The 15782-nt window shown below is 47.2% G+C and overlaps 1 protein-coding gene across 4 annotated transcripts in view; it reads left to right on the top strand.

The window, feature by feature from the left end:
* atp11b (ATPase phospholipid transporting 11B) overlaps positions 1–11945 on the top strand; it is a 43346-nt gene extending 31401 nt beyond the window's left edge. For 2 of the 4 annotated variants that reach the window (XM_060068094.1, XM_060068092.1), the window contains 2 exons: positions 3494–3663; positions 9108–11945. In XM_060068094.1, coding sequence (XP_059924077.1) covers positions 3494–3663; positions 9108–9189 — 252 coding nt within the window. In that variant the 3' untranslated portion in view covers positions 9190–11945. Of the gene's footprint in view, positions 1–3493; positions 3664–7656; positions 7743–9107 lie in introns of all 4 variants that reach the window. The other 2 variants (XM_060068093.1, XM_060068097.1) reach the window with 2 other exon arrangements.
* The last annotated feature ends 3837 nt before the right edge of the window (positions 11946–15782 follow it).

Genomic DNA, 15782 nt, shown 5'->3' with positions numbered 1-15782 from the left:
GGCCAATCGGCCGCAGCAGCCGCCCGCTTCACGGGGCTGACCGCTAGCGTCTTGTGCCCCTCAGATGGACGAGGATGAGCTCCCAGTCAGCCCAGAATATGACCCTGCTGAAGCCCAGCGGAGGCCTGGGGAGGGGCACCTGCTAGCTGCTTATCCTCCCCGCTCCGCCGCCGGCTCCGCCCCCTGCTCCCCTAGGTAGTACCGTGCAGCCCCCGCCCCGCTGTGTCCTCATCGCCTGGCCCTCAACCCCTCGGTCCCCCCCCCCCCCCTCCCTGCACCACCACCACCACCACCACCACCCCCCTGCACCACCACCACCACCACCACCACCACCACCACCACCACCACCCCCCTACACCACCACCACCACCAGTGTATAAGCATCTTGTTAATGTTGTGGATGTTGCAGAGTGTGTGTGCCCAAACCCAGGGCTCTATCTGACCACTACCCTGTGTGACTTTGCTGTCACCAGCCGCCCTGCTTGTTCCTTGAGAATGACCCACCCTAACTTCACATATTCATGTTTTTATGCTGTAGTTTGTTTTAAGTTAAACGAAGCCCGACGCTCTTCCGCCTGAAGTCATTTCCTGGTCCCGAGGTAGCCCTTGCTTGCTGCCCGACGGTCCATTGTTAAGCCGGTTCCCCTCCATCAGTGTCCCTCCTCGGTGAACCCAACCCCTCCCTCCACGTCCCCCACCCCCCCCCCGCTGTGTCCCCAGAGCCCCTCTGCTTTGCATTGATTTCGTTCCTCAGCGCTTGGAGGACGAGCGCATGCTGCTGTTGGTCTGCTGGCCTCCATGTCCTCCACTGCATTACTGAGCTCCTCTTTGGTGTCTTGTACATATTTACTAACTGGTTATTTTTTGTCTTTTGCGTTATTCTTTTCAGGTATTTGTTTTCTGTCTTTAGCTCTCCTTGTATTGTTTCTTTCAACATTCATCTGTATTTTTGGATGCTTTGAACATTTGACTAATACATCGTGTCCTACAACCATTTAACAAAGCAGTTTGTTAATAATGGATTTGCATGAACTAGTAGACCAGCCATGATCTATTGTTAGGCATTGCACCAAACGACTGAACTGAGTTCTGTATGGTTAGCCCTAGCTGTTAATAACGCAGTGTTTTAATTCATAAATGAACACTAGTTAAAGCTAGCGATGGGTATCGTCGAGATCTTAACCATACTACTGCTCTTATCGATACTGCTCTGTGGTTTGGAGGCACAGTGCCCCTTTTAGCCAATATGGGAGAACCCTGATATAAACATCGCATCGTTGAATTTGCCTAAATCCATAGAAAAAAACATTTCCTTCATTTCTCACTCGCAGTAGGATAGTACGTCTGTAATAATTCAGCCCTTAGGCGTTACCTATCCCCAGACAAAACCGATACTAGAAATCCATTGATCAGTACTTTGACAGTGTTCCCTCTGGCTCATAAAGCTGTGATCGAACCCCCTCATGGCTGTGGCTCAGCCTCGGGGTCCTCCCTCACCATTGATTGGTGGTGTAGTGCGTGCTCCTGTTCCCGATGATCGTGTGACGGGAGCCAAAGCAGTCATCCAGGGATACGAATGGCTCTGCGTTCACCAGACCATAACTAAGGATGGCTCTCCATAACTCTGGCCCTCTTTGCTCACGATAAACAGAGTCTCCATCAGAGGCCGTGGCTCACGGTGTAGATCTGCTGCTGCAGTCCTTCCCCCGTGCTAGAAAGGCTCTAGCTTGCACCTATATAATAAATATAAACCCTTTAAACATTTTATGAATAATTTACATTTTGTCTCACCTTAGAATAGTCATCAATATATATAATTCATTTATGTTCCAGATTTTGTAGGTGTTCTGCTGTTTCTCAAGGGGGCGGTTTGTTGACATGGCAACTGTTTAATTAGAAGTCACTTCAGGAACGTGCAACAGCAGCCAAACGGAGCCAACAGGGAACCCAACAAAGGCAGGTTTAGTGATTAGTAGTCCGGTGACTGCTCATCCTGTTCTGTGTAGTGCGGTCGTACATTCAGGTATCCCAAGTCCTCTGAGCCCTAAGGCAGTGGCCGTCTCAGCACCTCTCCGCCTTGTCTCGTCTCCTCCTCTCTCCGTCTCCATCTCGGCCCACCTGCCTCAGAGGTGCTGACTCGGATGAACTGAGAGGGACCTGATCCCGCCTCTCCCTCCCTAACGGCGTCCTGCTGCATAGCGCTAGCTGCATTGCTGGCTGGGGAGTGGCGTTATTTAGCGGTAGCTTTGGCGCGGCAACAGTACAGAGGTGTAAGATGTAACCTAGATCTAGGAAGCGAGCTGTACAGGGAACAGGACTGGGCTCTGGTCTGCCGGTCTGGGCCCCTGTGTGTTGGAGCTGCGTCGTAGATGGAAGACCATCCATCATGGAGATAAGCCTCTGAATGTGCAAGGTTACCGAGAAGTCCTCCAAGTAAAGTTACTGGCCTTTTCTTTGATAGAAAAGGTCAAATGTAAGGAGAGAGGGAAAATTGACAGTTCTTGACTTGCAACTGTCTAAGTTACAATGCTTCACAGCACTACTGTCACAGAGCAAAGAGGTAGCCACAAGGTTAGCCAAACGGGTAGATACTTCTTTAAACCTAACATTAAGCAGACAAATATATTCTAAAGTAAGCTTCTCTACGTGGCCTGGGTCGTTGAACAACACACGTTGCTTCGGATAAACACCTAAATGATTAAAAAGCTAAACGTAACAATTATATTATATTATATTCATAGTCATACTAATTCATTATAACTCATCTTGGACACTGACCCAAATCCAAGCTCTTTACTTTGATTTATCGTCATCTTTTCCTTGGTTTGTCATATTGTTTCATCTGTGTATGTGTTCTGTGACCGTTGCAGTCGTCTGCGGTTTGAGTTGGACACACGTGTTTGTGTTTGAGCATGCCAACCACGGCCCTGAAGTCCCCCCACATTACGGGATCAAAGATGTAACGGTGTTTGATTCTAATACAGATTTTATGCTTCCCTCCTTTTTCTTTTCTCTCTTCTCCTCTTGCTTCCATTATACTCAAACCTTCCCCCTCCCCCTCCCCCTCCTCCTCCTCCTCCCCCTCTCCCGTCCGTCTGTCTGTCCTCCCCCTCTCCCGTCTGTCCGTCTGTCCTCCCCCTCTCCCCTCTCCCGTCTGTCCTCCCCCTCTCCCCTCTCCCGTCCGTCCGTCTGTCTGTCCTCCCCCTCTCCCCTCTCCCGTCCGTCTGTCTGTCCTCCCTCTCTCCCCTCTCCCGTCCGTCCGTCTGTCTGTCCTCCCCCTCTCCCCTCTCCCGTCCGTCTGTCTGTCCTCCCCCTCTCCCCTCTCCCCTCTCCCGTCCGTCCGTCTGTCTGTCCTCCCCCTCTCCCCTCTCCCGTCCGTCTGTCCGTCCTCCCCCTCTCCCGTCCGTCCGTCTGTCCGTCCTCCCCCTCTCCCGTCCGTCCGTCTGTCCGTCCTCCCCTTCTCCCCTCTCCCGTCCGTCCGTCCGTCCCTCAGTCTCTATCAGCCCAACAGAGCCAGGGCCTCAGCTGTGTGGAGTCCCTGTGTTGCTACCAGCATGGGCAGAGCGGCTGCACCCGCCTGGCCCGGCTGCTGGAGCGAGTGAGCGGACGCTGCCCGGCGGGCGCCTCCCACTGCACCGCCGACCCCCGCAGCAGCAACAGCAGGTGTGGGGGCGCAGGCAGCGGGACGCTGGCCATGGAGCCCATGGCCGACGATAGCGATTGTGATGCCGATGAATTTCCGACTAACCCTCGCTCCTGTTGATGCACCAGCGGCCCGCGAGCTGCCGAGCGCCGCGGCTCGCGGGCCGGACGTGTTCCCGTCGGCGGGGACATCCCCTACGGTCGGCGGTTTGTACCGTCAGTCAGACTGATGACCGCCCCTCGTCTGGGGAAGGGTAAGGGGGGTAGGAGGTGGAGGCCAGCCTTCAGGGTGCGGGATAAAGGGGTTCTCTGGACACGGCTCCCGCAACCAGGAAGGCTTGAGAGCTCTCCGTGATGGAGAGCCGTTTGATACGATATCATTGATGGGGTCGGTCTAAATTCCTTCCCTGATTAAAGCCGGGAGCTTGGTGTGCTTGTCCCCCTCAGCCAGTCGGACTGTGGATCTCCCACTGCACTCCACCCCACCAGCTACAGAGGGTGGTCTTTAGAATGTAACCGCGTTGCTCTCTGTGTGAACCTGGTCGAGGGGATTCACACGTCTGGTTGACTTTAAAAGATTGATCTGCATCGTGGGTTACGATGCTGTGATCCACTTCACAGCACTCGAGTCCTGGCTTCGTACAGGGTTCATCATAGCATGTGTTTGCTGTTGGCTATGATGCCATCTGGCCGCCCGTTCGTCAGTATACGAGATCTTTGTCTGTATGGTTTGTGTTGTCATACGTCTGAGGTCTGTCCAGTCCGTCCAAACTGTTAACTCCTGGATGCACTTTACATTTTTTACAGAGGATTCAGACGTTCTCAACCCGGGTTAACTTTGGGTTCTGATAGGTCTTCCCTCCTGCTGTTAACTTGAACTTACAATGACTCATCTGTGTGAGGACCTCTCAACGAAGAGATGGCTGCAAACGAGGCGTCTGAGAATGAACGATGGAACCGATCGACGAGCTGATGATCGGCTCGTCCGGTGTCGTGTTGATCCTGGACCGTGAGTCTCGTAGCAGCTCAGTAAGCGAGTGGTTGCTGCATGCCACCCCGTACCCCTCACTGGTTTACCGTAGCACTCGTACTGCATGCTCTCTCGCTGTGATGTAGGCGCTCTCTATGATGATGGATACCTCCGCTCGGTTCTGTCTCCGAGCCTCGGCCGGGCCAGCCCAGTCAGCTGTTCTGGTGTCACAGTGTCGCCCTTTTTTGAATCCCGGCGGCAGCCAAGGGCATTTGAATATCCAACACGTCGCGCTTTTCCCTGCTAGCTAATCAATAATCCCAACATCACATTGGGACGGGGAACATTGATCAGATCTCTCATAAAGATGTAGCATCTTTGTGTGTGTGTGTGTGTGTGTGTGTGTGTGTGTGTGTGTGTGTGTGTGTGTGTGTGTGTGTGTGTGTGTGTGTGTGTGTGTGTGTGTGTGTGTGTGTGTGTGTGTGTGTGTGTGTGTGTGTGTGTGCACGATTCTGCGTGTGTGTCTGTGCGTGAACACCCCCACGTCAAGGTAAAAACGGCATGCAGGACCTCAAAGGGGATGCAGAGTTTCTGGGTGTGTCGTCGTCGTCTCCCCCCCCCCCCCCCCCCCATATTGGATAGCAGCAGCAGCCAGCCGACTCCCAGAAGACCTGGGAACAAACACTTAGTCAGCACATTGACCACGGGCTGCGGGGACCCAAGGACCCTCGCCGCTGCCAGCTGGTGTATTATTCCTCCCATGTTGGACGGAGGCGTTGAGGTTTACGACTACACTCGTCAAAATGCCCACATCTTGACTGAATGAGTGCACACTGTAGCAGCCTCCCACCCCTGTCTGTCTGGGTGTCTGAGCCCCCCCCCCCCCTCTCCTGAGCCTCTCTTTACTGCAGGGAGTGCACAGTCGGCCCGAGGTTTTACTATTCATGCCTTTTATTATTTATAGGCTGGTGGTTGCATCCGTGGGATAACACAAAAGTATTAGAAAACACTCGCAATAATCGTTCTTTGTCTCCGGCGTCAGTTTTCCTCTACGGGCATTATCCAGTAAAGTAGATTAAGAGCCTTTATAGATCTGTTTGTCCCCATGTCCCTGGCGCAAGCAAAAATGCCCGATTGAATCGTCTCAAATGTGCACACAGAAGCCATCGTGCTCTCGCTGAGGCTGAAGGAGTAGATGAGGCGAGATGTAAAGTAGTTTGGATCGGTTTGGTCTGGACCTATTACTTGGGGGGGTTCTTGGTTGAGTATTATCCGTCTTATCTTCCTATTCACGTGTGTCTCATCAATAATGTTATTCCTTTCTGTATGGTTTGAATGACATACCTTTTATTTGATTTTAATGGCACACCTTTTATTTGATTTTAATGAAGTACTCATTGCCTTAATGCTAGGATACTGCCATAGGGGAGAGGGATAGATATACATATATATAAATATATTTATATATTATACACAGTAATATATATCCACCCAGTACTATATAACATGCCTGATGACTGGAAGAGGATCTATATAGCAAGCATATTTACAACTATAGACAAGTCATATATCTCTGGAATATATTTTAAAACTGACTTTGAAGCTGAACGTTAGGCAGTCATAGTCTGACAATAAAAGATTCAATTAGTGGGATAATATCATATTGGGGGGCAGAGTTGTGTAGCCTGAATTACAAAATGTCTTTGTACATACCCTGTCTCTCCTATCGTACGGGAGACAACAGTGCAGAGAAGGGTCCAGAAGGAGGGAGATCATTAGGTCTCTTTTGCTATTTCCTGTATCTCTTTGTTTCCTACTGGATCCTGAAGCCTTAAAAGTGCTTCTGATGAGAGGCAATAACTCTGAGAGGTGCCTATGTTGCAAACCCCAATGTGTTCAGACAAATGCCGTCTCTTTTTCCATTGGTCAGAAGAAACGGCCCAGAAGAGCTCCACTGCGTTTGGGACAAACAGCATTTCTCCCGACTCTGTCTTGTTGCATGAGGGCTGCGGTCGCCTTTTGGTATTTTGTATACAAAGCCACCCTGTATGTTCCTGGGCCCGCGCTGAGCTCGCTAAGCTGCACTGGTCTTTGTCCGTCCACCTTGCCTTCTTCCTGTGTGCCCTTTGCCTGTGTGTGTGTCTGTGTCTGTACTTTGCATAATGCTGTTGACTTACCCAAATTGAGTTATCCATGTAAACTTTACCGTGGTTAGTGAGCTCCGTCTTGTTGGAGAACGTAGCATGTTTTGTTTCCTGGTGCTGGTGCTACACGGTGCCCAGCGACGCATCGCAAATGGGTTTGGATTCTTTCGTGCCGATTTCCCGTCAGTCAAACGAACGGGCGAAGGCTCTTTGATTCTGGTGTTTAAACTGAGCCCAGTTCCCCCGCAGACATCATGATGGGGCCCACACTCAATCGCTGCAGCACATGGGAGTGCTCTCAGCCAGAGTGACCGTTTGATTATTCAGTGTCCTCTTCAATTCCCCCCACGTACCCAGTCTCTGACCCCACCTGCGATACAGATTAAGAAATAAGAGCAAGAAAGAGTAAGAAATAAGAGCTCAGATGTTGCAGAAGATGGTATTCCAGCTCTGTGTCTGTAGCCCTCTCTCCAGGTGTGGTCTGGAGGTCGGTAGCAGACAGGGAACGTCTCTCTGGCTCTATGAAGCCTGTTCCCACCCAGGAGTCACTCTACTAACCGGGGCGGTGGGTTATGCGCTCAGTCGGTTAAAGTGTGTGTCGCTCGCAGTCTGACGTCAAGACCACTGTGATCTTTTACCGCCTCCTTTTCAAAGGGGTTCTGTTCTGTCGAAGATGAATATCACACGTATAATTTTCTATCAGATGCGCAGATAAAAAATATATATATTTAAGATATTCGAATATCATTTTTATAGAAGTGAATCCTGGGAAACACCTCATGCTATGAGGAGTAGAGCGTGGCCAGGTAGCTGTTCAGAGCAGAGTGTTACTGCTGTGGATCATGTTACTGTGATGTTGACCGTGACGACTGTTGATGACTTCTGTGTTGTTTCCGGAAGTCCGTTGAGTAGCCCGGGTTTTGTCCTGACTCCTCCCACGTCTAACGCCTACTCGGACTAGATCAGCACCGTTTCAGACACCGATGGTAAGCCGGCCAACCTAACCCAGACGTTACTAATGCTGTAGGGGTGGAACAGGGGGATCGTCTCGGATCAGAGAAGGTCTCCGCTTTGAATCGGCCAGGAGGGACTCGTAGAGGTCGTTGAGGAGAGTCTGTTGATTGATCATTAACTCATTAACCTCCACCGTCGACACCCATCCCTCACCCCTTCCTCCACCACCTCCACCTCCACCACCACCACCCTCCTGCCTTGCTTCTGGTTTTTCCCCACTCATCCGTCTAACATGCTAAGGTGGAGGCGCTCTGTCTGTCTTTAGTAGCGTTGGTCCTCACCTCGCACTAGAACCCTTCTTCAGAGCGAGGAAGGGTCCGAGGTAACAGGCGGGCTCGCCGCGCTCTCCCGCCGCGCTGACCGGGCCAGGCTCTCTGCTCACCGCTTCCCACCCGAGTCCAAAGGCTCAGGTGGCTGTACATATTGAACCCCAAACACTTCAAATCAACCACACTTTCCTTTCTTTCCACCTACTATTTTGTACAAACACACAGGGCTCTCTCTGATTGGGCCTCACACAGGGCTCTCTCTGATTGGGCCTCACACAGGGCTCTCTCTGATTGGGCCTCACACAGGGCTCTCTCTGATTGGGCCTCACACAGGGCTCTCTCTGATTGGGCCTCACACAGGGCTCTCTCTGATTGGGCCTCACACAGGGCTCTCTCTGATTGGGCCTCACACAGGGCTCTCTCTGATTGGGCCACACAGGGCTCTCTCTGATTGGGCCACACAGGGCTCTCTCTGATTGGGCCTCACACAGGGCTCTCTCTGATTGGGCCTCACACAGGGCTCTCTCTGATTGGGCCACACAGGGCCCTCTCTGATTGGGCCACACAGGGCCCTCTCTGATTGGGCCACACAGGGCCCTCTCTGATTGGGCCACACAGGGCCCTCTCTGATTGGGCCACACAGGGCCCTCTCTGATTGGGCCACACAGGGCCCTCTCTGATTGGGCCACACAGGGCCCTCTCTGATTGGGCCACACAGGGCCCTCTCTGATTGGGCCACACAGGGCCCTCTCTGATTGGGCCACACAGGGCCCTCTCTGATTGGGCCACACAGGGCCCTCTCTGATTGGGCCACACAGGGCTCTCTCTGATTGGGCCTCACACAGGGCTCTCTCTGATTGGGCCTCACACAGGGCTCTCTCTGATTGGGCCACACAGGGCTCTCTCTGATTGGGCCACACAGGGCTCTCTCTGATTGGGCCTCACACAGGGCTCTCTCTGATTGGGCCACACAGGGCTCTCTCTGATTGGGCCACACAGGGCTCTCTCTGATTGGTCCTCTCTCTCCCTGCCAGCCTTCTAACCCCCAGCCACTGCTCCTGCTTTCAGGTCGTGGAGCGACCCGGAGAACCTCTACTCCAACGACCGCAGTATCCTGACCCTGTCCCCCATTGAGGCCAGCCACTGCTGACCCCCCCCCCTCCCCCGGGGCCCCTGAGGGGGGGGGGGGGTACCCCACCTCACCTCACCTCTCGTTGGCCCCCCTCAGTACCAGTCGGTCGTCCACTGAGGGAACCACCAGCGTGTCTCTGGGAGACACATGACTTTAACAGCTGACGCAGCGTGGAGTGTGCGTGGTGCCCGCCTGGTTAGAGCTGCTCCCACCGCACACACTCCACGTGGAGGGGTTCCCCAAACGTCCAAAAGACACGGAATAGACTTTAGATCGACCAAAACGTATTTGGCTGGGAATTGAAGCACAAAATTGATTTGCTCCAACCAATTGCAAACACCCTTGCTGCAGAGGCTGGCCAATCAGCAGGCCTCCCTGAAGCTCAGAGCTGGAGGATCAGTAGGACCCCTGTCCCCCATACCCCCCCCCCCCCCCCCCCCCCGGGTCTGGCAATAGCTTTACATGGGAGCCCAGCTACTCAAAGGCCTTATCACGGTACCAAAGACACCAGTTAATGAGAGAAAGCGCTTTATTTTTGTGCCCGATTGTACAGAAAGTTTGATTATTGTAAAGACGACTATTCTTAATAATATTATCATTGTTCTGTTGAACATTGATTGTACCCGCCCCCCCCCCCCCCCCACTCCTCTCTAGCTGAGGCTGGTGGGGGGGGGGGGGGGGGGGGGGTTATAAAACATATCCTCAGATCATTCATTTAAAGGAAGTTTACTCGTGCATCCAAATCTCCCACAGTCCACAGTCCAGCATCGCTTCCCTCCTCGAACGCCTTCATCTCCATTTGTTTATGTTTTCACCCGATGACCAAAACCATCCTTGCACTAAAGGAAGTGACATCACAGACCTTAGAGGCGACCACATCCTGCGAAGGCAATGTCCCTCTGATCGACCGGCAGAGTACTCTTTGGAGATCGCCGTTGACATGTTGCGTTTATTTCCGAAAAAAAAAATATCAGGGTTTTAGTGTAACGATGGTTTGTGCTCTGCTCGGCTGCTCCTGATCTCTGTCCCGGTCGGAGAACATTCCGGCCCACACTGCTTCAAAGAGACAATTAGGATTTAGAATGTAAAGTAAGTAATGACTTTACAGGCAGAGCTTTTTTCACATTTGTTTCATCACATGTCCCTTTCATGTTATGTTGGGTTTGCCTTGATCCCGTCTTGCATACATTTTCCATTGCATACCGTTTTGTTCATCATTGAAATCATCACAATCATGTAATAATCTGCATATTGTTGTGCCATGTGTTGCTCATGTGTATCTCCGGTACGGATGGCTAGCCGCTCTCCTTAAGGAGCTTCTCCCCAGGACGCCTCTAGGCTGAACCCAGCTTGTCTCTCCCTCCTGATGAGGAGTCTGACCTTCTTGATCTGAGGCGCCTGAGGAGGCCACATCAGGGTGGGGGCCAGGAGCTGGGTGATGAAGCGGCTCCAGGTGAATCTAAACTGAACCAAGCCATCGATGGCGGATTGGGAACTCTTTTAAGACAACCGTTTTGAACTCGCTGACATTAACCCTGTTGCTCACACGGAACACGCGTTTGAAGAATTGTGTTGCGGGGCGTCTATGCAAAGCAGTCGAAATGTTAAACGGTTAAAGACTCACCGATTTATTTTTGTTGAACCAGTGGTTTCCCTTGAATCACTTTAAATCATATTTTGGGAAAATGAATACATGTCTGATAACACCTTTTTATATATTTAATATCACAGTGCATCTTATTCTGTTAAGTCGTGCTTGTTCTTTGCATATATCTGTACGGCTTGAGTACGTCTTCTGTCCAACAGAATCCCCGTACTATCCAAATAGATCACAAGGAATCATTGATCTGTGAGGCAGTGGGGTTTGGGTGAGAACGGCTTTGGTCGTCATGACTCACTTTGCTTTTTTCCAAATAATATGAGAACACAATGTCATGAAAATGGTATCACATTAAGATTTTCTTAAGAATGTTCTCAGCACTATATCTCGCAGCTGTTTAAGAAGGACATTTACAGCGGTATCTCTAAATTTGATCTGGTCTCAAACGGTGTACTCGTACTCAAACGGTTATCGCACTGCAGGCATTGATCCACTGAAGCTGCAGATGCAGCCTTTGGTGCAATATGTTTAGGAACCCACGAGAATCTCCCAAAAATCAATGCATTGATGGACTGATGAGGCAGAAATAGAAATACGTGGGAATATTATCAACCCCTCGGGTGATCTGGATCAGTGGTGCTCTTGTGACTTTGAATAGGCATCATATCGATCATTATAAATAGTTATTTAAGTGAAGAGATGGGACATAAAGAGCTTTTTTTTGTGGTCTGGTTAAAGTTATGCTAGGGTGTATTTCTGGCCATTTTCTAGGTCTATAAAAGAACGGAAGGCTTTTGGAAAGTAGTTTAGTGTTTTCTCAGTGGATCGACCACAGGTAACATTTTTGAAAACCTGAACAGGAGAATGTCTACGTTTATTTATTGTTATTTTATCGATTAATATGTCAGTGACTCACCATCCACCTGTAAGACCACGGTCTTGATACAAATTAAGGATTTTAAATGTTTAATGTGTTGGAAGACATTGATATACCTCTCCCATCTGCAATAATCGTGTCACTGCCCAGAGCGCAGGCTACTCCTCTGCACCTTGTGTGTTTCTGTTTGAGCATGTTTTGCTGTTTTTGTCTTCATGCCTTCTCTGTAGGCTGTCATATGGCTGACGATGTTATTGAAAAGTTATATTTACGGAATAAATAATTTTTTTAAAGAATTGAGACTGCTTTCCTTAAAACAATAATTTCAGCTCCTTCTAGAATTCATATTTAACTTGGGCATAGCCGCAAAAGGTTTAACCCTGTGTGGGGTTGATAGGGATCCATATAGAACTTACTGGGTAATAATTACTTAATTAAATGGCATGCACAAATTAAATATAACTACCAATTACAGTGATGTAGCATAAACATTGCAACTCCCATCATATGAATCAGTGTTGCTCAAGTTACGTAAATTCTCAATTTATAACATCTATACATCACTTCAAACCATTTATAGGGAACCTCATCTTAATTCATTGGTTTAATTAAAACTCGGAACAGGTTGAGTCTATTTCAAAAGTTCACTGTTTTTTATTGGCCGTCATGAAAAAAAACAAAAGGGGTAACACTGTTTTTTATTGGTAGTCATGAAAAAAAACATAAGGGGTAACACTTGCTTTTTATTGGTCGTCATGAAAAAAACAAAAGGGGTATCACTGTCGATATTTAACGAATAAAACATAGGGGGTAACACTGTTTTTCTTTGGTCGTCATGAAAAAAAAAAACAAGGGGTAACACTGTCGTTTTAATCAAATGAAACTTGAGGGGTAACACGGTCGTTTTTATCAAATGAAACAAAAGGGGTAACGCTGTCGATATTTATCAAATATAACATAGGGGGTAACACTGTTGTTTTTTATTGGTCGTCATGAAAAAAAACATAAAGGGTAACACTGTTGTCTTTGTCAAATAAAATATAAGGGGTAACACTGTCGTTTTTTATTGGTCGTCATGAAAAAAACATAAGGGAAATAATAGAAATACAAACATACATTTTAATGTCATGTATATCCTCTTTAATGATGATTGATTATTGTGTATTGTCATCGCCTCAGTGGTGCAGTGGAGTGCACTCTGCCTAACCCCCTGGAGGTTGGGTAACACTGTCGTTTTTTATTGGTCGTCGTGAAAAAAACATAAGGGGTAACTAATTTTATTTGGTCGTCATGAAAAAAAACAAAAGGGGTAACACTGTCGATTTTTATCACAGAAAACATAAGGGGTAACACTGTCGTTTTTGGTCGTCGTGAAAAAAAACAAGGGGTAACACTGTCGTTTTTTAATGGTCGTCGTGAAAAAAAACATAATGGGTAACACTGTCGTTTTTTATTGGTCGTCGTGAAAAAAAACATAAGGGGTAACACTGTCGTTTTTTATTGGTCGTCGTGAAAAAAAACAAGGGGTAACGCTGTCGTTTTTTTTTGGTCGTCGTGAAAAAAAACATAAGGGGTAACACTGTTGTTTTTTTCGGTGTCTTGATGGTGCATTGATGAGTTCGGAGGTTAAAACTCTAAACAGCTCAGGTTCGAATCCCAGCTAAAACGTCAACAGGGGTACTACTGTCTTTTTATTGGTCAACATAGAAAAAACATGAGGGGTAACTGCCCTTTTTTATCGGCCGTCATGAAATAAACATAAGGGGTAACTCTGTCGATATTTATCAAATAAAACATAAGGGGTAACACTGTCGTTTTTTATTGGTCGTCGTGAAAAAAACATGAGGGGTAACTGTCATTTTTTATCGGCCGTCATGAAATAAACATAAGGGGTAGCACTGTCGATTTTTATCAAAGAAAACATAAGGGATAACACTGTCGTTTTTTATTGGTCGTCATGAAAAAAAACATAAGGGGTACCACTGTCGTTTTTTATTGGTCGTAGTGAAAAAAAACATAAGGGGTAACACTGTCGTTTTTTTTTGGTCGTCGTGAAAAAAAACATAAGGGGTAACACTGTTGTTTTTTATTGGTCGTCCTGAAAAAAAAACGTAAGGGGTAACACTGTTGTTTTTTATTGGTCGTCATGAAAAAAAAACATAATGGGTAACACTGCTGTTCATTTTGTTGTCTTGATGGTGCATTGATAAGTTCGGGGGTTAACACTCTAAATAGCTCAGGTTCGAATCCCAGCTAAAACGTCAACAGGGGTACCACTGTCTTTTTTTATTGGTCAACATGGAAAAAACATGAGGGGTAACTGTCCTTTTTTATCGGCCGTCATGAAATAAACATAAGGGGTAACACTGTCGATATTTATCAAATAAAACATAAGGGGTAACACTGTCGATTTTTATCAAAGAAAACAGAAGGGGTAACACTGTCGTTTTTTATTGGTCGTCATGAAAAAAAACATAAGGGGTAACATTGTCGTTTTTATTTGGTCGTCGTGAAAAAAAACATAAGGGGTAACACTTTCGTTTTTAATTGGTCGTCGTGAAAAAAAACATAAGGGGTAACACTGTCGTTTTTTATTGGTTGTCCTGAAAAAAAACGTAAGGGGTAACACTGTGGTTTTTTATTGGTCGTCATGAAAAAAAACATAAGGGGTAACACTGTCGATTTTTATCAAAGAAAACATAAGGGGCAACACTGTCGTTTGATAAATAAGGGGTAACACTGTCGTTTTTTTTTGGTCGTGAAAAAAAACATAAGGGGTAACACTGTTGTTTTTTATTGGTCGTCATGAAAAAAAACATAAGGGGTAACACTGTTGTTTTTTTCAGTGTCTTGATGGTGCATTGATAAGTTCGGAGGTTAACACTCTAAACAGCTCAGGTTCGAATCCCAGCTAAAACGTCAACAGGGTACCACTGTCATTTTTTATTGGTCAACATCGAAAAAACATGAGGGGTAACTGCCCTTTTTTATCGGCCGTCATGAAATAAACATAAGGGGTAACTCTGTCGATATTTATCAAATAAAACATAAGGGGTAACACTGTCGTTTTTTATTGGTCGTCGTGAAAAAAACATCAGGGGTAACTGTCATTTTTTATCGGCCGTCATGAAATAAACATAAGGGGTAACACTGTTGATTTTTATCAAAGAAAACATAAGGGGTAACACTGTCGTTCTTATTGGTCGTCGTGAAAAAAAACATAAGGGGTAACACTGTCGTTTTTTATTGGTCGTCGTGAAAAAAAACATAAGGGGTAACACTGTTGTTTTTTATTGGTCGTCATGAAAAAAAACATATTGGGTAACACTGTTGATTTTTTCAGTGTCTTGATGGTGCATTGATAAGTTCGGAGGTTAACACTCTAAACAGCTCAGGTTCGAATCCCAGCTAAAACGTCAATCGGGGTACCACTGTCTTTTTTTATTGGTCAACATGAGGGGTAACTGCCCTTTTTTATCGGCCGTCATGAAATAAACATAAGGGGTAACTCTGTCGATATTTATCAAATAAAACATAAGGGGTAACACTGTCGTTTTTTATTGGTCGTCGTGAAAAAAAACATAAGGGGTAACACTGTCGTTTTTTATTGGTCGTCATGAAAAAAAACATAAGGGGTAACACTGTCGTTTTTTATTGGTCGTCGTGAAAAAAAACATAAGGGGTAACACTGTTGTTTTTTATTGGTCGTCATGAAAAAAAACATATTGGGTAACACTGTTGTTTTTTTCAGTGTCTTGATGGTGCATTGTTAAGTTCGGAGGTTAACACTCTAAACTGCTCAGGTTCGAATCCCAGCTAAAACGTCAATGGGGGTACCACTGTCTTTTTTTATTGGTCAACATGGAAAAAACATGAGGGGTAACTGCCCTTTTTTATCGGCCGTCATGAAATAAACATAAGGGGTAACTCTGTCGATATTTATCAAATAAAACATAAGGGGTAACACTGTCGTTTTTTATTGGTCGTCGTGAAAAAAAACATAAGGGGTAACACTGTCGTTTTTTATTGGTCGTCATGAAAAAAAACATAAGGGGTAACACTGTCGTTTTTTATTGGTCGTCATGAAAAAAAACATAAGGGGTAACACTGTCGTTTTTTATTGGTCGTCGTGAA

The sequence above is a fragment of the Gadus macrocephalus genome, chromosome 12, assembly GCF_031168955.1.
Source record: "Gadus macrocephalus chromosome 12, ASM3116895v1".
In the NCBI taxonomy this organism is placed as follows: domain Eukaryota; kingdom Metazoa; phylum Chordata; class Actinopteri; order Gadiformes; family Gadidae; genus Gadus; species Gadus macrocephalus.
This window is presented reverse-complemented; position numbering and strand designations above follow the sequence as displayed.